The 26,740-nt window shown below is 28.9% G+C and overlaps 2 protein-coding genes across 23 annotated transcripts in view; both read left to right on the top strand.

Moving 5' to 3' along the window:
• LOC107436881 (sodium-dependent phosphate transport protein 1) overlaps window positions 1-18,106 on the top strand; it is a 72,728-nt gene extending 54,622 nt beyond the window's left edge. For 21 of the 22 annotated variants that reach the window (XM_071184640.1, XM_071184634.1, XM_071184637.1 and 18 more), the window contains 8 exons: window positions 3,485-3,724; window positions 4,775-4,958; window positions 6,873-7,003; window positions 8,141-8,290; window positions 10,561-10,693; window positions 12,429-12,584; window positions 15,472-15,557; window positions 16,072-18,106. In XM_071184640.1, coding sequence (XP_071040741.1) covers window positions 3,485-3,724; window positions 4,775-4,958; window positions 6,873-7,003; window positions 8,141-8,290; window positions 10,561-10,693; window positions 12,429-12,584; window positions 15,472-15,557; window positions 16,072-16,293 — 1,302 coding nt within the window. In that variant the 3' untranslated portion in view covers window positions 16,294-18,106. The remainder of the gene's footprint in view (window positions 1-3,484; window positions 3,725-4,774; window positions 4,959-6,872; window positions 7,004-8,140; window positions 8,291-10,560; window positions 10,694-12,428; window positions 12,585-15,471; window positions 15,558-16,071) is intronic. The other variant, XM_043051997.2, reaches the window with a different exon arrangement.
• A 5,784-nt stretch (window positions 18,107-23,890) lies between these two features.
• Window positions 23,891-25,539, top strand: LOC110282259 (uncharacterized). The gene has a single exon (XM_021145343.3). It carries the CDS (start codon window positions 24,150-24,152, stop codon window positions 24,678-24,680), a length of 531 nt encoding a protein of 176 aa, XP_021001002.2. The 5' UTR covers window positions 23,891-24,149; the 3' UTR covers window positions 24,681-25,539.
• Window positions 25,540-26,740: the final 1,201 nt, after the last annotated feature.

Here is a 26,740-nt window from a genome sequence, read left to right as displayed (position 1 = left end):
ACAGCTGAAAATGTAGTGACAGCTTTTCTCGATGGTGCGTGACAAAATGTTTTCAATACAGTTCGATGAAGCAACAGATATTAATAAAGATGCTCATTTAATTGCCTATGTTTGATTTTGTGATAATATGTCAGTAGCATAACTACTTTTCTGAAAATCCATAGAACTCAAAACAACAGCGCTAGCATTATTTACTATTTTAAATGATGTTATGAATAAGGCAAACATAGAATGCAAAAATTGCATCGGAATATGCATCGATGGTGCTCGTTCAATAGCCAGAAGGTTAAAAGTATACATGCACTTGTAAAACAAAAATCGCCTCAATACGTCTGGACACATTGCATGATCCACAAAGAAGCTTTGGCTTCGAAAGAGATGCTGGTTTAAATATTGTGTTAACTACGGTTGTAACCGTTGCAAATTATATAAAAATGAGAACCCTTAGATCGAGAATCTTTTCCGCTCTTTGCAACGACATGGGTTCAGTACATTCAGAGTTACTATTTCAATGCGGGGCAAGATGTTTATCACGTGAGAAATTTTTGCAACGTGTTTATGAATTAAGAGAAGAAATCGCCATTTTCCTAGAAGAAGATGACAGAACGGAAACCGAAAATTTTCACTATTGTTTATTTGTGATGAAATTGAGCTACTTGATTGTCATATTCGAGAAATTAAATAACTTGAATCTTCAACTCCAAGGAGCAAATACACATATGTTGGATACGAGTGATAAAGTCAATGCTTTTTGTAGAAAATTTTAATTGTGCGGGGCAGAAATTTAAAGCAAAAAAACTTAACAATGTTTGCAAATGTAGATAATTGTACTAAAACTTATAAGGCTGAAGAAGAACATGTAAAAGTTCCTTTTGTAACCATTGAAAATCATTTAGCCATGATGGCAAGGAATTTTAAAAAGTATTTTCCAGCTGACGACAAACTTATTGCAAGTTACGAGTGGGTTAGTAATCTCTTTCATAAGACTCCCGAAGGACTCTCAATTTATGAGGAAGAAAAATTCATAGACTTCACGACAAGTGGCAAAACCAAAATACAATTTAGTAATAAATCACTATTTGAATTTTGGGCAGGGGGATGATTTTTCTGCACTAAAGACAAGGGCAATTCGCGTTCTATTAACATTTTCAACATCCTACCTTTGTGAAACTGGATTTTCTGCTTTGACTTCTTTGAAGACAAAATATAGATGACGGCTAAATATAGAAACAGAACTGAGAGTGACTATTTCTAATATTAAGCCTCACCTCAAAAAACTTTGCTCTGCGAGACAGGCCCAAGGAAGTCATTAAAAATTACTAATTTTTTTTAAAAATTTAGTATGTTTTGATTAAGTAAGGTGGGTAAGCCAAAGGTGGCCAGTGTTCCTAACGTAGCCCACCCCCTAAAGTAAAATTAAATTAATTTTGAACCATAAGATGTTCCCTGCTGCATTGTAAATCTTGTATCTGAGGTGCACGAGGCTGAAATGTAAGATATTTTATTGAATGGCCTCCATTGTATGAAGTGATCTAAGTTTTTGCAGTTGTCGTTCTGATTTCCGGATGATAAGATATTGTAATTTATATGTGTTTAAATTCTTATAACTTTGAGTTAGGATTTGTTTTCTGAAAGTTTATTTCGTTTTCTTTAGCCACATTACTTTAATTCAAATTAATCAATCAGATTAATAGTTTTAAGTCGCCAAGGTGGTCCGACACGGGTGCCACCTTGGAGACACGTGGGCCACCTTCGGAAACAAACGGAAATCTATAAAAGAGTTAATTATAAATCATTACGTAGCATATTATTTCTCAAAAAGGAATGATTGAATTGAATGCCAGTTGATTTATTTCATTTTAAGCAAATGTGGAACTTCGGTATTTTTTGAATTTTTATAATATTTTGATGTTCTCTGCACTTTAGTAGAGTTTGCGATATTTTGTTTCAAGTTTTTTGTATTGTTTGCATTTTAAAGTAATTTTTCAGGTATTTTTTTTATTTTTGTGGTGATTATGAGTGTTTTTGTGGTCGATTCTCGTATTTTGGTTGACAATCGCTGAGTTAGGCTGTTTATCATGACACTACAGACTGGAAAAACTATAGAACAATTTTTTCTGCTTTATGTATTAGATAATTTTAATTAAAATATTTGTTAAAATTAGTTGAATTTCTCCTCAGTTAACATCACATTGTTGCTGCTTATTGTGGTTTGCTGACGTTTTTTGTTTACAATTTTTCTCTATTAGAATCGCCACCTGCTGGCAAACATTTATACTAATTTTGAATTTTGCTGAGACTGGATAACTGGTTTCCCAAGCACAGCAAAGCAAACTACATTTTTGTAATATAAGAAATAATTAAATATCAAAAATTACAAAGTATTAAATATCATAATGCGAAAATAAATTATCTCTAAAGTAGATTGTATTTCTAATTCGTAGTTATTTAAAAACTTTTCCACAGAAATGACATATCATAAAATTTATTTAACTTACATATTATGACATCTTGAGATTAAATAAGATTAAAAATTAAATTTTCCAAATAGACATGTTTACGATGTTTTGAAGAGATCTATTGAATATTTTGAAACGTTCTCTTTTCAATAGTTGAACTTCAAACTTTGCAAGGAGTAACGTACTATTAATAACTCTCTTTCATAGGTACAAAACTTAATATGTTAAAGCGTCTAGTTCCATCCATTTTTCTCACTTGATTGTCAACTTTTTGGATACTCTATTGCGAGTCACTGAATTGCGAGCCAAGACAAATTACTGAAGTTATATTCCGCTATCATGGTATTATTTTGAACATAGTTCAGAAAAAAGTTTTTACATTTCAATTATGACTTTAATGTTATTTCTAATTCAAAAATGCGGGCCACTATCTGACACGTTCGGTTTCATAACTGAAAAATATTTGCTGTTTGTTCACAAATTGATACGCATTCAGATAAAATTTAGACAGATTTATTGCTTTTTTATAAATATTTCACAATCATTTTTATTTGTATATAAAAGCAATTAAAAATCTAAATCAGTGCGATCTGCATTGAAAAACTGTGCATTAGTGAACAATGTTGACTGATATTTTTTTCTTGGTCATTATAACTTGTATTACTGTGCATTTATTTTCGAAACCAAAGAAATCTTACTATAACAATGAAATGATATTTTTTCTACCTTCAAGCAATTAAACTAACTTCAAAACTGCATTCCGAGCGAACGAAACGAGCAAAATCCAAAATTAAATAAGTAAATTAATGAAAACCTGATTTAAGGTTGTAGGTTACATGGTATCCATTAATTTTTATTATAATTATTATTTTTAATTTTTTTTATTATTTAATTTCATTTATTAATTAGTATTATTTATTTGAAATCGAAACAAGTTTACAATCAAAATTCGCAAAAACAGCTGTCATTGTGTAATCCAGTACATCAATCGTCAGATTAGATTAAAGAAATCACAATAATTTCAGGAGCCATCTCTCCGGTTGTCATGGAGTAGTGAAACTGTTGGACTAGCTTTGGGTGCTGTATACTATGGGCAATTAGTATCTTTCATTCCTGGTGGTAGAATGGCAGAACTTTATGGTGGCAAAAACATGCTTGTTGGTTGCACAATGCTGGCATCACTAGCGACACTGTTGTCTCCATTTGCTGCTTTATGGAATGCATACGTTTTTGTTTTTGGAAGAATTCTTGTTGGAATTGGTACCGTAAGTCTTTACTCTAGAATTTACCTTATTGCAAACCTGTTTAATATTTTTCAGCATGCATAATTTTATAATGAAAAAAAAAATTCTTTTAACTTTAAGGTTAATAAAGGATGATAGTTCTTATTTAATTGAATGCACAAGTTTTCTTGTGCATAATTAATTTACTTCAGAACTTTATACTTTCGCTAATTTTTTAAACTTTATTTTGTGTTTACTTGGCATTTTTGTCTATCGCGAAACGCTATTTCGAATCTATTATTCGAATCTTTTTTGTATTAGTTTAACAATAGCTATATTTATAACTATACTTTTTAAGATTTTATTATACGTTCTCAACTGCTTAATTATTTTTTAAAAGCGCAGTCATCAATGTAAATAGCATAATCCTAATGGTATTTGAAATCATGTTATTATTTCGTAATTTTGAAATCATGTTCTTATAAACGCGTTTTTGAAACTTGTTTCCATCGGGATAAACAATTTAAAATCTATAGCAATTGAAATAAAAAAATAAAAAAAAGTTTTGTACTAAAACGCAAAATCCTTCGAGAATAGGTACGATTAATTGAGGGAAAGCTTAAACTAACCACCATACATTATTTGCGCCAGTATCGCTCTGTAAATTTCGGTCAATTTTATCTACTATATCAATTCTAGTCTTATAAGTTACCCACAATATTTTATTTTTCTTTTATATGTAGATTCACATTAAAGGTGTTTTTTAAATGTTTTTAAATTATTTCATTTATGATACTCATCATATTCATAAAATAAATGCATTTCGTTTTTTTTTGTATCACGTGATTGGAAAGAGTTTAATAAATTTATTTCATAAGCGTATTTTATGTTTAAATTTTTTTTGAAAAGTTATATTTTAACAATTATTTATTTTATTTATTTGTTTGATATATTTTATTTATGCATTTTATTTGTTTAATTTATTTTGCTCCATTTATTTTATTCATTACAATTATATTTGAAAAAAAAGATAAAAAACTTATTTTATTCAAGATTTGTTTTTGAATATTATCCTACATTTAATAATTTTAGGGTCCAATCATTCCAATTGTCTTTCACATGCTGGCTAGATGGATACCACAGCAAGAAAGAAGTTTCCACGCCTCATTCATAATTTCAGGTTATGGAATTGGATCCTTTTTAGCTGTAATAATATCTGGTGCACTATGTGGAACGAACTTTTTAGGAGGATGGCCAGCGGTGTATTATATTGGAGGTAAGTAAAAAAATATTTAAAAATAGTATATTTATGGTTTAAAATTTTTCTTCATAATGATAATAAACAATCACTGGAGTTTAATAAAAATTCATACCAAAATTTTGACTTGCTTCGTCGATACGAATTCCGCACCGACCGCAGTGTTGAAGTGATATATCCTCAGTGGTAGACGGATTATGGGTTAGAGTCCCCTTGTCGTCAGGCTAACCATGGAAGTTTTTTTGTTTTCCTCTACATGCAACGCTAAAGTGGGTTAGTTACATCAAAAAGTACTTCACGAAGGTCAATTTCTCCCAAACTTTGATCCAGGACTTTCCTTTTCTTCTGGATTGAGTTAAAAATTACAAGGTTACGGAGTTGAACGTTAGTAGTCGGAAACCTCCAAAAATGATATTGGTTGCTTAAAAACGATTATGAAATAAAATAATTCTTAAGCGAAGTGGTTTTTTCGTTTGAGGAATAAAGTCAAAATCCGGAAAACTTAGGCCCGAGGAGAATTATTTATGACACAGAACTCCCCTGCCATATACATCTTTTTCTTCACTGATATCAAACAGGCCTACTTTTGTCTATTGCATTTTGGCATTTCTGAACTTTGTTACCATATTATCATTGTTCTGTTTGGGCTTAGTCACCCTATTATCATTGTTCTGTTTGGGCTTAGTCACCATATTATCATTGTTCTGTTTGGGATTAGTCACCATATTATCATTGTTCTGTTTAGGATTAGTCACCAGATTATCATTGTTCTGTTTGGGTTTAGTCACCATATTATCATTGTTCTGGTTAGGCGTATGTTGCAGCACCATCTAATAAGAGAAAAATTCATTTGCTCTTAAGTAGGATGGGTGTGTATTGTAACCAATGCTGCATTATTCGAGTTCGTTGCATATAGTGTCTCAATAGAAATTTTGCCAATTAAAGTTCAGAATACCGTAGCTTGGCAAGGACTTGGTAGAAATTTTATTTAATACCGTAGAAGGTTTTCATTCAATATTATTTTCTTCCTTAATACAAAGTAAAGCAGTTTCTAACAGCAGGTCATGAGCTGTACTAGAAGTAAGTTTATTTTCTCTAGAAAAAACATAGAAATAAACGATCGTATAAATCTTATGCTCTTGTTCTTATTGTAAAATAAATAAATGAATACTAAGTTTTAAGGAAAAACAAGTTTTAATATTATGCAAGCTGGAACATTTATTTTGTTTACTAAATTTGTAAGCCTACCAAAGTTTTTTACAACTTGTGTAATTACGAAGTATGATACAGAACTATGACGCTGTTTCTTTGTCAGAATTTTTCTTACATCTTAAATTGTTGGCCGATTTTTTTATCACATGAGTATAATTACAACTGCATATCTTACAGCAAGAAAGCTTTCAGTAATATTTTAGCAAATTTAGGAACATTCGCCGTAAAAACCATGGCAAAAAAAGAAAACTGTGAGCGAAATATACTTTTATACTAAAAAAAGTTTTAATCAATGACCTTCCAGCTCTATTCAAACAGTTAATCGAAAATATTTTTTATAACCGAACTTTTGAGCCTCTACCTAAAACACTTAAAACCTTCTTCCACTGAGCTCTTCAACTATATGTATGTTTCATTTAATTTAATTATTTAAAATTTGATATATAATTATCTTTAAAGTTTTGAAAACATTTTCTGTTAAACTAATTATAAAATGGAATATTGATTGATTGAACCTTGACAAAGAAAATAAATTTTTGAGAATTCAGTTAATTTTTTAAATAATTGAGAATATTTGGTTTTTAAGTGCTTTTATACTTTATTTCTTGTTACATCCTAGAGGTTAGATCATTCACAGTTATGCCATTCACGAAATTTAAGTTGATTAGTTTGATTAATTTCACTACAATAATGTTCTAATATAGAATTTTTTTCATTTAGCCATCTCTGGAGTTATTTGGTCATTTGTTTGTGTTTATCTGATGTCGGAAGCTCCAGAATTTCATCCGAATATTAATGAAAGTGAATTACTGTACATTCGACAGAACTTGGGAGCCCACAATACAGAAAAGGCAAGACAGATTTCTTAATTAAAATGTGCTTTGAAACATTTTCTTTTAAACAGATATATTAGAGTTTTAAAAGAAAATTTGGGGGAGTTTTACAGTAAAAATTCTTTTAAAATATTAGTTTTCAGTGTATGAAAAATATTTTTATCATAAAAATGTGTCCCATATCCTTCGCTTACTTAGCTACACTATAGTGGTAATTTTCAGTGAAAATACTTCCTTCTTGAGAAACTTACAGGATCTACAAAAAGTTAGATACAAAAATGTGAAACATAAAAGATTTGGTAAAAAATTTCCTTTTATTACAATATAGCTAAGAATAGGACGGGAAAACACGCAGTTGTTTCTACTTTTCAAAAGAAATAACTCAAACATTGTCCCAAATTTTAAAATAATAAAGATATGAAATAAATCGAAATTAGCTGAATGTTATAATTCCTTTAGCCAAAACATTTGCCAACAAATAGAAAGATAGAGAGTAATGATAGAAGCTCTATGCTCCAATTCGGAATGAAATGGAATGTGTGCATGTATTGTGTCAGAAAAAATGTTATTTGAATTTTTCATGAGTTTTGAACATTGCTTGATAAGTAACGCTAAAATCAACTCTAAGCAATTGTACTGTAAATGGGTTTATCAGATTTTGCGTACGCACTTTATCACTAAGATACAGTTGGTTTATAACGATATTCCACAGTTTGTCTATGGAAAGAACTCCCTTCGCTATTTGTCTGGAAAAGTGAAGGTGACTATAGTTACATGTTTTAACTATTTAAAGTAGGGGTTTTGGGTCAATATTCCGGACAGGTTTCTGCGAGAGAAAGGGAATCGGGGGGAGGGGAAACTCCTCTCTTTAAAATGCACTATTTCTTGTTTCCATAGCAGCAGACGATCTTAGATTTTGTGGCGTGGGGAGTTATTTCTATAACAATACAAGGAATTGAAACTGATAATATTTGGGAGTTTTATGAACTGAGGAGTTTAAGTAGATTAAATCTTTTTGTTTTCTTTTTCCAGAAAAACTGATGATGCTTTTGTATTAGATAATGACAACAAACATTTATACTCATTTAATTAAATACTGATAAAAGATAGATTTTAAATTAATATGGTTTTTAATTTAATTTCTTTATATTTCAGATTACAAATATTCCTTGGAAATCTATGGCTCTTTCTATTCCATTTTGGTGCTTAGCTATAGGATTTTTCGGCCAATTTTGGTTGTTGGGATTTTTTTCTACCGTCCATTCTTTGTATATGGGAACTGTCCTTAACCTTCCAGTGGCCAAAGTATGTTCTGTAATAATATTATTTAAATCATGATAGTAAAAAAGTATGGAAGTTTACTTAAAGTCAAATTACTTTAAATTATAAATCAAATTATATATTAATTTCAAAATTTACTCGAGGTATTAAGGTTTTAAGACTCAAAAACATTTCAATACCCAAAAGTCTATTGTGAAAATCAGCACGACCACTTTGAAATATCATAAAGAAAGTATTAAAATAATAATAAAAATTCTCTGGGAAAGACACAATGTTATAGCATTTATTGAGCCTTCATTGGGACTTTTGCTTGCAATTTTGAATATTTTTCATGTATCTCAGTGGCCATGGTGAAAATGGCTACAAAGATTTTGCAATCCAAAATTTTTTACAATTACGTATAAATAAGTACAACACAAATTTAGTTTAGGCATTGTTTGATTTTCCAGGTATCTGTTTTCGGCCTTTTTAGGACATTTAAAAGTAGATTATCTTAAATAGTTCTGGTGTAGCGAGAACGGTAAGTTCCATTAGTTGTTTAGCTGTATTTAGCTAAGAAAATGAAGTAATAATAATTGACTCTTGAATTTTAATGAGGTCTAAAAACTTACCAAATCACCAAAAGATTTTGCACTCAATCCTCACTGTAGATAATTATCTCTGGCTCAATTCATTGTAGCTCGTTTTTAATTTTATTTCCGAAATTAATCACAAAAGAGGTAATTAAATTTTTTAATTAACTTTCTACATTTTTTTTCAACACCAACCCAATTCTGAGTTTTCGACAATCAATATTCAACTCTGTAGCCCTGTAATTTTGAACACAATTCAGAAGACAAGGGAATTCTTTTACCAAGCATTTGGAAGAATTAGTGTTCGCGGAGGACTATTTAAGGAACTAACCCTCATTTGCGTTACAAGGAAGAGGAAGCAACGAAAACCTTCCATGGTTAGCAAGACGGCAAGTGGTAGACTAGACTGTACATTCTATCACTGAGTATGTTTTAAGACAGCGCTGTGGTCGTTACGATCCGAGGACAGAAATCATATCAACCAGCCACCACTGGGATTTAAACCTGAGTTACCTCCAGTCCAATTTTCTAAAACTCATTTAAATAGCTCTCATCAACTCAGCTTTTCAACTTTATATATTGGTAAATAATGCAAAAGTGTAAAATTCATCATTGTTACCAAGTTGAGGATTTGAATATATGACGATTTCATGCTGCACTGTTAAACTTTTCATTTAAAAAGTATGGTAAAATAACAGGCAGCTCTCTGTCCATCTGATTAACCGTAAAGTTTACGGTAAAGAGCATTTTTTCCCTTATGGTTTGAAACCATTTACAAAAAGTATGGTTATAAAACCATGAATACAAAACTATACGGTTTTTTAACCATTTATTACTAGCACTTTTCAAAAACGTAAAAAAAAACCTAATTATTTAACTAGACATAGGAGCTAACTAGATATAGGTAATGGGCATTGGAGAGTGCCAGACACTCGAAATTCTTCATATGTTGAAGGGAATGGGAGAAATATTGTGGTGTTAACACTAGGACTCGAACTCCAGTTCTGCCGGTCATGAGAGTGACAGATAAGCCTGCCCAGCTATGATATGTATGCAATTGCAAAGAACTAAGTAGCTTCATTGGGTGGTTCTAGTTAGTGCTGTAAAATTCTGGTTGTTTAACCTTATTAGGTGAAAGCAGTTAATAAACAGTTTTCTCACAATTAGCAGTTTGATTATCATTTTATTTATTGTTATTTTACAGTTTTGATTAAGTATGGTAAAATAACCATTCAATAAATTGTTATTTAGCCATTTTTTCCGAGAAATTTCTAACAGTGTATGTTTTAGTGAATTTGAGTATGAGCCTTTAAAGTTTTTACTTTTCCCTTTTTTGTGAGTAAGGTGATCAAGATTACGCTCTTTGGTGAACGCCATATGAAGCCACTTAACTCCTTGAAACTAAGTATATATTTTAGTTGAGGGGGTTCGATTCCCAGCGTAGACACCACTATATTTCCTCCATTCCTTCAACACGTAAGGCGCTTCCACTCGTTTGCATTTAGAGTCTTATTCGAAAGCTTCTTATTGGTGAAATCTTTAACTCACTTAAACTATTCTCATGTCAGTGTTCTTAAGTCTTGAAAATATGGCTTTTCAATTTACTTTCAGGTCCATATAATTCTTGGCAGAAAATGTGATTTTATTTTTAAAAAAACTATGAAAAATATGTTTTAATAAGGCTACTTGTTTTACATTAAAGTTTTGTTAATATTTTTATAGAATGGCCTTTTATCATGTTTACCTCACTTGTTAAGAGCCTTTGCTACGGTTATGGCTAGTTACCCTGTAGATATTTTGCTGAAACGAAATCTTGTGAGTGTAGGATTCGTCAGAAAAGGAGCTACTGTTATAAGTAAGTAACATATCTAGCCATTGTTATTTCGTCAATTTACAATTCTATTAACAATTGTGATATTTCAAACTTCTTAATAATTAATAAAGAATTTTGTGTTATTAATGTTCTTGATAAGGATTTCGTACGAAGTTTACCGACTGTTATTCTTCCTTACTTATTCTTCCTTATGACTGACTGTATGAAAATTTAATGATTGTTTCCCAATTAAAGAAAAAATTGGAGCTTCTATTTGTTTTAAATTTTGTGCAACTTTAAAGAAAAGAATTTGCAGTTATAATTACTATTGTAAAAAGATAAATAATATAGATGATATTTTTTTATGTGAACTAAAAGATTATAAAGTTTTTATTAACAAAGAATTTTCGCACATTGTTGCAGATGACCTTAACTTAATCAGAAATGAAGAATTGAAGTTTTATGGGATTTGAGATGAAGTTTAGATTAAAAAAAGTATAATTTAAATTTTGTTCTCACTTCTATTAGTAAAGATTCTGATTGTTTTATTGCAAAATGTTCTAGAAAATTTAATTGGCCCGTTGAAGGATTTCGTGAATGGATATTTTGTGTCTTAAATTAAATATTTTAAAAAATAATATTAAATACCAAGTTTTTCATTTGAATTCTAATATTAAATATATTAAGGAATTGAAATATAATTATATTATTTGCGTTGTTGACAAAGCATCTAATAATTTTTGCTTTATTTGCAAACTTTTTAAACACTTAATGAATAAAGAATATGAAAATAAAATGCTTTTGCCAAAATTAATGATTCTAAAAAAGAAATTTACAATCGAATTTCAGCTTTTTACAAAAAAATTGGTTTAAAAATCAATAGCATTAAATACTTTATTTATTTCCAACAGTTAAATTTCACAAAATGCCGATTAAATCTAGATTTGTTACTTGTAGTACTGGATCACATAATTCTGCTTTTGGAAAAATGTTTTCTAAATATTTAAACATCATTTTAAATAAAATTATTTCGAATGAAAAACACTTCATTATAAATAACAACCAAGACGTTATTAAATATTTGAGTTGTAGTCAAATTATAGAAATTCTTATCTGTGATTCTGAAAATTTATTTATGACTATACCACACAATAATTTAGGAAATATTTGTTTAGAGATTTTTGATACATATTTGATTAATGAGGGTATTAGAGAGAATTGGATTAATTTATGTAATGTAAACATATTTGAAAAGTATTTCTTTAAAGGTATTCGGTTTTACAAACTCGAATCACAAAAAATGTTTTTTTTTATTAAAAAAATAGCATAAACAATTACAATATTGTTTGATCTAAAGATTGGAAGATAGATGTAATTTTTTTATTTATTATTTACAATTTGTTCCCAACATAACACGAATATATTGCCACATTTTAAAGAGAGCGTTGGCTAAGAAGCATGTTCAGGAAATTTTCGATGGTAATTATTAATATTTCCCTTCTATTTTTCTGTAAGTTCAGACATGAAATATATAACATTAAGTTTTTTTTCTTCTTCTTTGCTTCAACTAAAGCCAAACATACGTTTGCGCGATAACAAAAAAGCATTTGTTCAATCTAATTATGAAAAATTAAAAAGCATTGTATTGAATTGTATTAAAAAACAGTGATTTAAGATTAGGTTATATTGTTCTCAGTAATATTATTTCGAGTAAATTTTACAGGTTTAATAATGTTTGCAAAAATATGAAATGATTTGTTTCTTCTATTTTTTTCAGATACTGCTGTTTCGTGTGGAGCATTTATTGGAATTACGTATGTCGGTCGTAGTGTAACATCAACAACAGTGCTATTTATGCTCGCAGGTGTTTTGGGGGAATTCGTCACATTTGGTGTTTGCATGGGATGCATAGATATTGCCCCTAATTTGTCTGGTAATTAGATAATATGTCTGTATAAAAGTCTGAAAAGCTATTTATTATTTTCTCTAAATGTATGTTAAAAGCTAGCATTTAATGTTAAATGCATTGATTAAATTTATGAAACTTATTTTAAATTGTAGTACTGTAGAATAATAGCGAGCACTGTAGAATAATAGCAAAGTGTATAAAAATATATTATAAATTATTATCGATTTTTTTTCTATTAGTAACAGAGTTAGTTACCAGAAAAAAACTTTAGAATCCCGCTTTGCCCACCCTACTCTTATACTAATTTTTGATATTTCTTTGAAATACATTCAAAGTATAGAAACTTTGATATATGATCAATGGAAAAATTAACATTTAAACTAAAAAACACGAAAATTTGAAACATAGATATAAATATATTTGTAATGTATATAATATATATATTTGTTTATAAATATATTTGTATAAACATTATGAATATAAATAAATAAAATGAATAACATAAATGCTTATATAAAGTACATAATTTTAATTCAGAACATATTATTTTGAAAAAAAAAATACTTTGGATTTCTTCCAGCTTACATTTAGTTTAAAATAATTTTCAATTTCTCTAGTCAGATTAGTTACATTTAAATGCAATTATAATTGGTTTTGTCTATAAATCTTAGTAAATTTGAAAAATATTTTAAGAATGGAAGGAGAAAGTAGCTATCTACATGAAATTATCTATAGCAATAAATTAAAAATTAATTATTTTTTATGGTAAATCAGGATTGGCATGGTTTAAATCATGTGCTATTTTAATCTCTTGATTTTTTTTTAAATATTTGAATCAATTATGATTTTTTTAACACAATCATCGAATTCAGCAAACTGATTTTGAAAAAAAAATCTTATGTCAAAAATACTTTCGTACTTTATTATTTAAGCATCTGCTCTTTATGTTGTGATTCTTTATAAAGTTTGATTTCATTGATAACGAAGGCTTTATCCAAAAGGAATAATGAAAAGAAATTGTATGTAAATTATTATATATCAAAACAGACAAGTATAAAAATAAAATTAGAGACTAAAAGAAGATAAGAGTTGCTTGAAATTGTTAAGATATATTTTCCCACTAGTTGTGTGTAAAATAATTTGCAGATTACAAACACATTTCATTTACGCCATTTAGTTTTTTTTAATACAAGTGCTATTAAAATTAATGTTGTTGTTGTTACTTATGCCACTCGGCAAGACAACCAAGCCTGCTTGGGAAATCAGGCGAATAGTTTAGGTAGAGGGTGCGTTTCTGGTTTTTCAGTGGCACCGTCTATGGTCAAGACCCATGTCACATCCCGTTTTACAGGGAAGACGCAGTCATACTTCATTAATTTATCCACAAATCGTAATTTTGACCTGAACAGAGAACGATCAATTTCCAATTCAGTACCCACAGAAGTATTGATTTGTTATGGGAACGTGGAGAACTTCGCGATCCTGACAGATTTAACGTGTACCAGTCAGCATTTAATACACAGGGATTTTTCGGCTGGTGGGATTTGAAGCCACGTTCTCACGAACGCGAGTCCAACGTCCTGCCAACCAGGCTATCCCGGCCCACTTTAAACTTATCAAATATGTAGTTATTGCATATCAGTTATGAAAAAGACTTGTTCTGCCCAAAGAATTTTTTTCTTTAATGTATTCTGATAGAAACTTATTTACTCTTCATTGGATATCAATTAACAAATTGCTTCTCTATCTTTAAAATTTTAGGATGCTTAACTTGAAGAAAAATAACTGTGTTTATTTTTTTAGTGATTTGTTTGTGACAATTAAGTAATAATTTTTGAAACATTAGAAAACTTTTTTTTAGCTATATTATTGATTTTAAATAAGAAGTTTTATTAACACATTTTATTAGTTGATTTAGCGAGCAAATATAAAAAAATCAAAGAAATCTGATTTAAATAACATAAATCCTACTTCTTTTTACTTACTTTTAAAAAATTATAATTTTTGCCATCTCTGTCATAAATATCGTAAATTGGGATTATCTGCAAAGTATTGTCAGTAATTTTACTGTGAAGCGAATACGCATGGTTCGTCTCAAACTCAGTAAGACCGTAACTTTTCTCATGATTAAGACAGTATTTGATTATACCAAGTTCTGTTCAAGGTTCAAGACAAAATTTGAAGGTCGTGAAGAGACATTAATGAGCTACGACTACTGATCTCTTAAAATATCGTTTTAGTATTAATTTGATGGTACAGGCTTTAAGCATTCCAAAAAGTATCTATCATATAATTGTGATGAAAAATCCACATGCGAGTTCATTCAGCAAAAAAAGCCGCCGCCTTTCTTGATCATGTGTTTTTGAGCGATTCAAAGGTGCCAACAATTTCCTCACTTGAGAACTATCTTTAAAAATATAATTTTGGGGAGATTTAAGGGAATAAAAAAGGCTTGAATGAAGCTTCTGAAGAATATTCTGGGATAGGTTGATCTGAAATCTCATAAAAATCGTGTATCTAAAACAAGAGGAGCTTATTTCGAAGCATTTTAATGTGTTATACAGGTCAGATCAATTAATATTTAGTAACTGACGCAATGACAATAATTTTCTGCCAGACTTTGTATTTATGTTGCAGTTAGTAACGTTTTGAAGTTGTTGTTTTAAGATTTCTCAACTGTTTCACGGATAAAAAGAAAAAAAATACTCTCATATATTTTTATTATGTACAAATACTGGTATATATTTTTTTGAGTACAAATGTCGTTATATATTTTTTTATTGAGTTTATAATTTAAGAGAATAATTTGGTTATTCGTTGGTTGTCATTTCAGAAGAATCTGTACATGTCTAGCTTATCTCTTTATAAATTTTTGTTTACTTATGTTTAATAAATATAAAAATATTTTTAGGTACAGTAAGTGGACTCTTAAATATTGTTGGAGTATTCCCTTTCTTCATAATACCTTCTATGGTAGGATGGCTTACAAACTATGAGGTATAAATTTTATCCTTTACATGTTATCCTTCATTCCTTCCATTCGTTACATGTTATTAAGTTTTAAGAAAATTAACAAGTGTTATGCTTAAGAATATTGTAAAAGTATTAATGTCAATTTCATACATTTTTATAATTTTGAAATTTATAATTTTTTTATTGTTTTCAACAAAAATGCAGAAATTAATTTATCATATGGCATTTTTGAATTATAAATTTGTGTTATAAAGATACTTGTAGATATTTTTATTTAGAAAAAACAGAAACAAATTACCTTGAACAAGCTAAATATTACTTCAAATATGAATTTTTCTAAGCGTTTTCCGGTAGGAATTGATAAGACGCAAGTCTTATCATAACATTTAACATTTTAAGAATGCTGAAATTATATAACACTGTTTATATGTGTAGACACTATGATTCAATTTTTGTGGAATTAAAATTTGAATACAATAATGTGTATTAAGTTCTTACTTTATGTAAAGTGTTAATATAGATGTATTTATATTTTCAGAATTCTATTGAAAAATGGCAATCTGTCTTTTACGTCACAGTTATAATCGTATGTGTGTGCACCGGTGTATTTGTTTTGTTTGGTGATTTAAGACCACAACCTTGGGGCATCCTTGAAAATAATGAAACGAATTCTAGTAATATCTCTGAAATGAAAAGTGGAATTATGGAAAGCGATAGGTTATTGTTGCCAGTTAAGAAAGATAGAAGGCTGAATTCTTGAAATTCTAATTTTTATTAATAGGAATTTAAATTTAAAACCTTTCCTTTTCATTTGGTTTCACAAAAGCAATGTAATGAAACACTAGTTTTATTAACTTATATGACTATTGATATCTATATTTCTACATTTAATCTAATTAGGAATGCCGTTTACATTTATTGAAAGTTGTGACATATTTTTAACTGTTTTAAAGTTTATACTTTCTGTTTTAAAACTTATGCTGTAATATTTTCTGGATTATTTTAAAAACTAATTTATGATATGAATTTATAATGGTTGCATGTACATATGTATTGTTTTGTGATATTTATGGAGAAATTTTAGAAGAAAATATTTTTAGATTTGCTATATGCTAGAAGTAAATACTTAAGTGCAACAAACTAGATTGCTAAGAAATGTTTCAGATTTGTAAACTGTTGTGAAAATTTGCTAAGCAATTTTTCTTATGCTGCAAAGTGTAGTGTGAAAAGTGCAAGAAAATTTTTACATTTAGAAAAACTCTTTTATCTGTGTTTTACATTTCGAATTTCCCAGTAAAAAAAAAATCGAAAAATTTCAGATTCAGTAAATGTAAAGCTAAATTATTTACACAAGTAACAAGCTTCACTGTAAAATGTTATTTCATAAGAAATCGCAAATTTTTGTTTATTGAAAATTTGTTATTTATGTCTGAAACTTTCGAATGCTTTTAAATTAACCATTATGTTTTTTTTAAAAGTAAGTCTCGTGCAAAAGAAATTGCGAATAAATTACTATTGAGTTTAGGTATCAAACTAGAAACCTCAAGTTATGAGGTATACCCCATTAATTCCTAGAGGACTAGGTAGTTAAAACCAGTATTCGAACAAGACAAATTTACAACGAAAACTACTGTCTGGCAAAAGCGGGATGAGTTCCCAGACCTTTTTGACCTTTTGAAAGCAGCCTGACTGAGAGCTTATCTTTTTTATTGCTAGTCTATAAACCTGCCAAGCACTAAATTGAAGATCTGTTACAAATGCTTTGGAGAATTCACCTGTTGCTAGTTTTGTGAATAAGCAATGTGAGGAATCAAGTAAAAAACAAAAGTATAATCGAAATTCGCTGAAAAAGTTGAGTCAATGCACAAATAATTTTGAGATTTTACCTATACAGCTAGTAATTAGTAAATGAAACATGTTTTAAAATATATTTTTTATCTATACCAAAACTGAACATTTTTATCTGAAATATTTTTATGCCTAATAAATATAAAAGATTTTAAAATGAGTAGAAATTGTGTTGTAAAATTATTGACAGATATTTTTAAACTTCGGTTACGTGGGGATAAAAGTTTTTGAAATAAAAATATAAATTAAAATTACATGAATGTTAAATCTAAAAAATATTTTAGTACATTAAAATATGAATGTTTTTACACAAAACTAATTAAAAAAATTGTTTTTTTTTAAAAAAAAAGTAAGTTTGTTGGTGGTCATTGTTTTATAATGAGCACTTTTGAATGCGCATTTGTTACACTTTCAAATTGTTTACCTAATTCTAATTATTGTGAAGAGTTTTGTGAAGAAAGTTTTATAAGAACTTTTATTTACGTTTTATGTTAGAATTCTTATATTCTCTTTGTGTTTTTTAATAGTTCATTGTAATGAAACATACAATGAAAATCTTCATCATTTTTATAAAAATAGCGAAAAGGTAATTAAATTTGAAATTTTATATTAATTCTTTTTAGTTGTTCAATTTTTTACATTAATATTTTTAATAACAATTATTGTGTTATTTAAATGATGGGAAATTTGTGATCAAATAAAAGAATGCAATTTGTTTAGTGTCATTTTTATAATAAATTGTCCTATTCCAAACAAGTAACTATTAATAAAATAGTCTTTTTCTGAAATCTTCCAAGCGACGACAATATTAAACGAAACTAAATATCTTACATTTTTTAAATCATTAAACTAAATCATTGTAAGTCGTTTTTAACTAACAAAATATAACCGAGTCTTAAACTTTTTTTCAATTTTTTGGTTTTCTAAATACTAACAAGTCATAAACATTATCAGAAATGATTAAAATTCACAAATGATTTTTCGCAATTTTTAACAATACAAGCGAAGTGATAAACTCACTTTAGTTAGTGATAAACTTTGCCCCTTTTAAAATTATAACTCACTTAGTAGCAAAAGCATAAAACACGATTAACTGTAAACACTACAATTCAGAGAAACAATGACTTCTTTTCAAAGAATTCAGAGGTTGAAAAAAATCCTCGATTTTTCTAGAGAAGAATAATATCTTTGCTGTGTGTGCCCATTGAAACAAACGGAAAATTGTAAACATCAAAAATTTCCCTCGCTAATGTAGCAAAACAAGGAAATATTCCTATGAAAATATAGAATATAATGAATTGAATTAAAGCGCACTAGATATTTTGCCACGAGCTCTTTTGTATTTGATTTCCATTAATTCTTCCACAATGCACTCAGCAAATATATAAAGATATTTTTCAATTCAAAGAAGCTGATAACAAAATAGCAACACTTAACCTTTTATTAAACATATTTTTATATCTTTTTCATCATTTTGTATTAATATGGGACAAAATAAGTGAAAAATATTAAACTTACCATTCTAATAATTTATAGTTATGAAATAAATCATGAAACAACGGTGTCTTATTTTTCTGCGTTAAAGGTGAAACTTTCCAATCACGGCTTACTTGCAAACAATAGTTTTTCAAGTTTGCACTTATTTACTGTTATTTAGATTTAAGAAAAAGTTATTTATCATGGAATTTTCTTTATTTTACAAAATCAATCATTGATAAGTTTCTGGGTATGAATGTTTTTTTCAAACTACTTTTTTTGAATTTTATATTTTAGTACAGATATAATTCCGAAATTCTAACCGATTTTTTAGTAACTATTTGACTATATTTTATGATTAAAAAATACCGAAATATAGTTTTGCTTGTATTTAGAGCATCAGAAAAAATATATTAAAAGGGATGCCAGTGTCCCACCTGCGTCAAAAGGTAAAGCTAAATATTTTATCATGTGATTTTTCTTTAGGATAAAAACTAAAAATCTGAAATGCTCTTGATTTCCGAAATCTTCATTTTAGATTCGATTTTCAGTTTCTCCTGTGCAGCAACTACAGATGCTGTTGTTGTTGTAGTTCATTTACGTTGCACTAGAGCTGCACAATGGGCTATTGGCGACGGTCTGGGAAACATCTTGAGGATGATCCGAAGAACATGCCATCACAATTTTGATTCTCTGCAGAGGTGAGGGCACCCCCGCTTCGATAGCCCGACGACCTGCACGCGAAGTCTAGCACTTTACGGTAGAACAGTTTAACGAGGACCAATAACGCACACCCTTGGTCCCTACGCAGACTGATCCAAGTGCTCACCCACCCGCACACTGATCACAGTCAGTGATGCTTGACTTCGGTGATCTGCTTGGAGCCGTGTCTTAACGATCAGTTCACTGCGGGACAATGTGGGACAGATACAAATGAAAAAGAAAATGCGCAGTGTGTGAATGATTTTACACATTGATGCGAAAATATGAAAAAGCCACCTAACTTCATGGTAATATATATAAAAACTAATCGTTCCAGCAAAGGTGAATGTCAAGTTTTTTTATTGCGTAGCAGGAAATGTATTCATACAATGTACAGGGCTGCCACTGACTAATATTTTTGGGAGGGGGAAATTCCCATTTTTCGAATGAAATCCCCAATTTGATCGAATCATAAATGTGAATTTCATTTGTTTCAATATAAAATTTAATTAGTTTGTCGCTAATATTTTCACGATATGTTAACTTTTGCAAGAAATATATTACCGATTTAACAATTTTATACTTAATTCTAATAATAAAAGAGTCTCAGTGGCTCAGTGGTAAGACACTGAACTGTTATTATGAAGAATTTGAGTGTGACCCCAGACCTGGTGAAGACTTGAAGCCCACAACCTGCGCACAACGCTGACGACACTACCATAATTAGGTTGTTGGTCATTAAATTGTGGAATCTTAACCTCCCCGACCACACAGGCTCGCAATGAACTGTTGTGCTCGCAATGTTTTATTATTTAAAATCAATGAAGTAAATAATGAGTCATTTGATAAATAAAAAATAAGAAATTAATTTGTAGGTAACATGAATAAATAATTTTTCACTATCCCATGAATCGAATAATAAATAATTAGGTAATCGAATACTGAATTATAAAAAATTTGAATTATAAAGACATAAAATGAAAAATAATCCCTTTAAAATGAATAAAAACTTCGAAAGGAGGAGGGGAAAAGGTAGTCTGACGTCACACTGACACATCAAATGAGCGATAAAGGAAAGGAAAGCGGAAAAGTTGATTGTAAAAATGAAAGAAATCAACGCGATCGAATCGCGATCTTAGTTTAGATAAATATGTTATTAACATCAAGTCCCGTAATTAAAATATTTCCTTATTTTAATGCAAGGAGAATGTTGTGTTGTTGTTCTGTACAAAAGACGAAAAAAATACAGATTTTTTGCTAATCTTTCAAATTATATAAGAAATAATTAAAATTTTAAAATTGAATAACTCCGAGACGAGTTGGAAATTTCAAAAGAAATAACAAATCATTAGTATAAACCATTGAAAAATCATTAATATAAACTATTTAATTACTTCCAAACTAATTCGAAATTTAAATAAAGTGAGACAATCATGCAATCATAATTCCCCTACTAATAGTTTACGCTAAACTGAATTACGCGGTGCAAAAAAAGAAATTTTAAGATTTGACTTACAAAAATTTTAAAACTAATAACCACATCAAAAAAATTTTCTTCAATCAGTTTTCTAAAAATGAGCAAAATCTCATATCGTTTCATGAATTACTTTTTTCGGTACGGCAGTGAGAAGTACAGTACTCTCGTTGATAATTTTCAGAAACGACGGTAATGACGGCAAAGACTATATTTTTTAATATAGAAAGATAATTAAAAGTACTAATTCAGACAAGTTTCTTCCGAGTGTAATTAAATTGATAATTTTATTTCAATTTCATGCAACATTCGTCTATATTACTAAAACTTTTTTTTCCGACTATATTACTAATTAGGATTTTTGAAGCTGAGCTAATTGGTAATCTCTAAATTTCTGATGAAACTGACTCGTTTGTATTCAGAAATAGAAGTTACTTTTGTTCATCAAAAAAGTTTGAATAAAGGTGTTACACTCAATTTTTTCCTTTTATTTTCTGACTAAAAGAAGAAAACAAATTTTCGTAAATTTGCCGACTAATAAACATCTTTGGGAGGTCATGGTGACCTCCAATGCCGGTGCCCCTGACACTGCACTCCCCCGTAGTTAGAATGTCACCCTTACAACACAACCATCTATAAGAACAGAATGCTTCAGAAAAATGCTTTGGTACCCGATGATGGTATTTGTGATGCAGCAAAAAAGGCCAAAATAATAATCACTTATTATCGCACTGAAGTCATGATAGTTGAGTCATGAATGAAATATAATAGTTGAATTATTCAATAAGTGAATTTTCAAGGCCCTGTTTTCCTTTTTGTGGGGGTAAATAAACCTCTTTAAAACGGTGCTTTCTTCAATTAATTATATATTTGGCACAAGTCCATCAACAAATAGTTTAGTTATCTGTATAAACGATATAATTTCTTTTTTTTTACTGTCTTCAGCATAATATAAATAGATTACTTAATGTCTGCCTAGAAGCTTTTATTACTTCAGGAAGGTATTTTTAACTTATTATAAAATCGGGCAACTGAATTATTGTCTTATTGTCTAATGTTTTTGTTATAAGANTACTACTACTACTACTTCCAGTCAACCTCAATCAATTATTTAGAGTTTCAAAAGAAAGGAGGTTAATATTTTGTTTACAAATATACAGAAATATTATTTATAGTTTAAACAAGAATTTATTTTTTATATATATATGACATATAGAAAGTGACAATAAATGAATTTTGAAAAGTAAATTAATATAAAGAAGAAAAAAAAGTTTAATAAGGTATTAAATAATAAAGGAAAGTTATTAAAATGTTATAATAATAAATAAAAAATTAAATAGAAAAGATATGTACAATATTTACAACATATAGGTAAGCATTTCAAAACATATAACAATTTTTTTTTTATTTAAAATTTTAGAATATTATCATTATCAGAAAGAAAATTCATTACTGATAATAATTTGGTTTTAAGTGTATTGTTGGTTATGAATTGTTTGTGCCAAGTTGGTAGATTAGTGATATTCGATGTACGAGTATGCCATGAAACTGTATAGATGCATTCAGTAAGATAGTGTTCTGGAGAGCCCAGAAGGCCGTACGTGCAGTGATCAATAAATCATCTATATAATTTCTGTTAACTTACATTCATTGATTAACTAACAACTAAAATTTTGTCAAATGGTTATATCTATATAGGCCATTTAAGGATAAAATTATTATCCTAGAATTATTATCCAAAATTGAAAAATCTAGACATCGTAATATTGGTCCCACGGTGCATGTTCTTAAGGGGCCTATATCAAGCCAATTTTGAACCCAACTTCGGCCAAAGGTAAAATTGCTGCAAGGGCTTTGCTGAAAGGAGGAAAACAGGACTTAGGGGTTCTTAGGCAGGGGAAGAAGACATAAATATTTATTTAATCATTATTAGAAAGAGAACAATATCCTTCAAGTGACACAAAATCAAAATGCGTTTGAAATAAAAATTAGAAAAAAATCTTGACAAATATTCCCGTTGATAGTTAGGTTTTATGAAAAAAAGGAAACCTGAGTAATTATAATTGGTCCATAACATAGGTCGAAGGAATAATATAGTTCACACAGTTCGGTTTAAGGGAAGACTTAAAATATTAATTCATGCATACTTGAACTAAAAATATATTGAAGGACAAGATGTGAATAATAAAGTGCGAGGAAGCATTTAATTTGGAAGAATAAACTATTAAGAAGATTTAGATAAAGAAATAACATAAAAACATTAGTTGCAGCTTTTTGTGTTACATTTATATCATAAGTAACATCAGAAAGTTCCTTTGTTCAAATCCCGGACAAAGCATGAATGTTCTTTCATTCTCTGTACTACCTGTTCTTAATATGGGAGCAACGTTGGCCCACCTAATATTTTGCCCCTGAAAAAGTGGCCAACAAGTCTGTCCTACTGATACCTAAATGACGAGTGTCAATCGGGTGGGCATTTAAAAAAGAAATAAAAGTATGTTACCATTGCTATAAGGTACCATTATTCACTCGTATTTTAGCAACAAACAGGAAAGATATAAAATTTTAAAATCTGTCTACTCACACATTATATTAATATTTGTTTGTGATTGAAACAATTCAAGTCAAAAGGAATTTTATATCTACGGAAGTTTTAACTCAGATGAAAACAAGAGAATAAACTTTTTTTAAACAATAAATACTATGATTTACAGAAACAAAGAGTTCTTTTTTGTAGAATCTTGAGGTAGGAAAAAAAAACCATCGCTAATTTTAGAGAAGAGTTTCAATTTTGATGCGCATTAAATTAGACGTCATCAGATAATAAACGACAGAAATTTCCCTCGAGTTTCAACACGAAGTAGAAAGATAAGGAAACATTACTCAGAAATTCTGTCCGACATAGTAAAATGATGATCAAATAGATTTTAAGTGCTCACGACGTTTCGCCACGTGCTGTCTTGTGTTTGATTTTGATTAATTCGTCCGTAACAAACTAAACGACTCTTTTATAAGCTTTGCATTTCGACGCTGCTGTTATTTAAATATGCAGAGCTTAAACTAAGCATTTTTATCTTAAGCATCTGAGTTGATTTTACTTAAGAGAAAGATCAAAGATGTCTCTTAATTTTAGAATCATCATTGTTGTTTCGATTTGTAGTTTCGCTTGCACAACAGCTCAAGATGCAAGCACGCTGTGTGTGAATGATCTTGTCCAGTGGTGTGGTGATATGGAAAAGCCTCCAAACTTCATGGGGAATTTTATGACCACTGATTATTCAAGCAGAGGTGGACGTCAGATTGTTCATTGCATAGCAGGAACTGGTGGCATTAACTGTACATTGAACAACTATCCGTGGTTTGCGTGTCGACCAGATGGCAGTGTGACGTATAAGAACAATGTGCTTCAGGAAGGTTCTTCGGTTCCTGATGATGATGTTTGTGACGCATCTAAAAAAGCTAGAAATATGTTTACTTACAACAGCGCTGAAGTAAAGGCTGCTATGGAAGCTGGCAGACGATCTTATGAAAGAGCAATGAGTAATGTGCGTAATACTATGAATAATATTCAAAATAAACTTTCCAGACCATGTTTTCCCTTTTGCGGACATAATCCTTTTGGAAATGGTTTCCCATTCAATGGATAACAAATGATAAATGTCCACAGAGAATTAGTTTGCATTATAAACTGTTTATTTTCCTTTTTATTGGATATTATTTAGTACTTAATTTTTTTAGTTGAAATCTTTATTAATCAGAAACCTTTTTTAGTTATTAATATCAGATTAGAAATTAAAAAATTGTCATTTTCTTTTCTATTTTTAAAATTAAAAATATTGATGCTTCTTGCTTTCAATTTTTTCAGCAATTATTGTTAAATAATGATTTAAATTTCTTTTAAAGCATTTTTTCTAAACAAATTCAATTATGAATCTTTATTTAAGTTCATTAATAATTAGGTAATTAGCAATTAAAGTTGAATGATTTTTCTGAGTAATTTATGAAGCTTTATAATATCCGAGAAATTTTTAAATAATTATAAAAATAGAAATTAAAGTTTCTTAAATATTAATGATGATAAAATTTGCAAGAAACGTTTTTTATTGCATACAGAATTTTTGAGTTACAACTATTGTTTAGCTTTTAGAATTCTATGAAACGTATTTTCAATATGACTAATTAGAGAGCTTAATTATTGTTAATAGGTAATAATCAATCAATTGGACAGTTAAAATTTTATAAAACGTTGAATCTAAATTTTTTTTAAAATATTTATTGCCTTTTCCACTGATTTTTCTGTTTTTCAACTTAAATTATCCATTGTAAAATGCTTCCCTTGACTTAAGAAATACCAAAATTACAAATATTTATTTAAGTTGGCAAAACTTAAGTAATCTTTAATTTTTGAATGACATTCAGTAAGAAGTTTAAGGTCCTTTTTTAGTAAAGTTCATAAGGTTAGGTTAAGGTAAAGTGCGTAAACAAATAAAGTGTTTTTCATGTAAACTGTGACAATTATTTGGTTTATTCTAGAATATTTTCCATTTCTCATGATTAAAATATTCGCATGCAAGCAAATGAGGGCTAAATTAAATAATTTGCATTTCGTCCAACAAATGAGGTCTGAAATTTGCTATAATAAGTCACAAAAAAAGTAGTAGCAAATTTGAAATAATGTGAAGTGGATAAATCTTTTTTACCCAGCTAAAACTGTAATTTTAAAACATTTATGTAATCAAATATCGAACTTAAGTTACATAATTCATCAACAAATTATTTTTCTATCTTTTTTTTATTTATTTTCTTCAAAGAGTAGGAAAAAAATTGAGAAACTTTTATATACATGACTGTTTTACTGCGTGAGAATATTAAACTAATTTTTCGAAGTTTTTATATATTTAAGAAGAAGAGCTTGCGAAATTTCTTTGCAATTAGTTTTTGATTAGACACTAAAGATTTATATTAAAAATCTATGGAAATTAAGTTCGATATTGCACTAATGTAATATTTAAAAACAGAAATTATGGCTAAAAGGAAAAGCTATTCACCAAACTTAATCGTAAATTTGCAAACCTTTTTTTTTCCAATTTTCATTTGAGTAGTCTATCCCTTGTGATGCTTTTATATGAATCAGTAGTATGAATCATATCAATTATATGAAACAGAATTTATAATAGCTTATAATAGCATTTATAATAGCTGAATTTTTAAAAATAATATTACTACATTCAAGCGTAAGAGAAATCAATTAAGTCACACTTTTTTAAAGGAGGTATTTTTACATTAAATTGTTCCTTAGTACATTTTACAGATACATACTTCCCAAGATACTGGAATTGCCTCTAGACAACAGCACAACCCACATAAACATTGCTTTCATGCTTACTATCCAACATTTCAGGTTTTGTGAAATATTTTGTTCAGTGGAAGCAATTTTTTTTAAACAAATAAAGAATTTTTCTAAAACTTTTATCAGAATGTAAATACCCCTTGTTTATGTTTGTTGATATATCCGCTTAAATTATTCATAAGTAGTTGCGGATGAAGTTTTTTAAATTATAATTTATTATTTAAAATTATAAATTATTTACCTTTAGTATCATTAGGAAAAATATTTTCTAAAACTACGGAAACTCCTTATTAGTCGGCAATTGGATATCGTAGTGTCATCAAAACCACTGTTAACACTTTGACGCAGAATTTTTAT

This window comes from Parasteatoda tepidariorum, chromosome 8 (assembly GCF_043381705.1).
Source record: "Parasteatoda tepidariorum isolate YZ-2023 chromosome 8, CAS_Ptep_4.0, whole genome shotgun sequence".
Lineage (NCBI taxonomy): Eukaryota > Metazoa > Arthropoda > Arachnida > Araneae > Theridiidae > Parasteatoda > Parasteatoda tepidariorum.
This window is presented reverse-complemented; position numbering and strand designations above follow the sequence as displayed.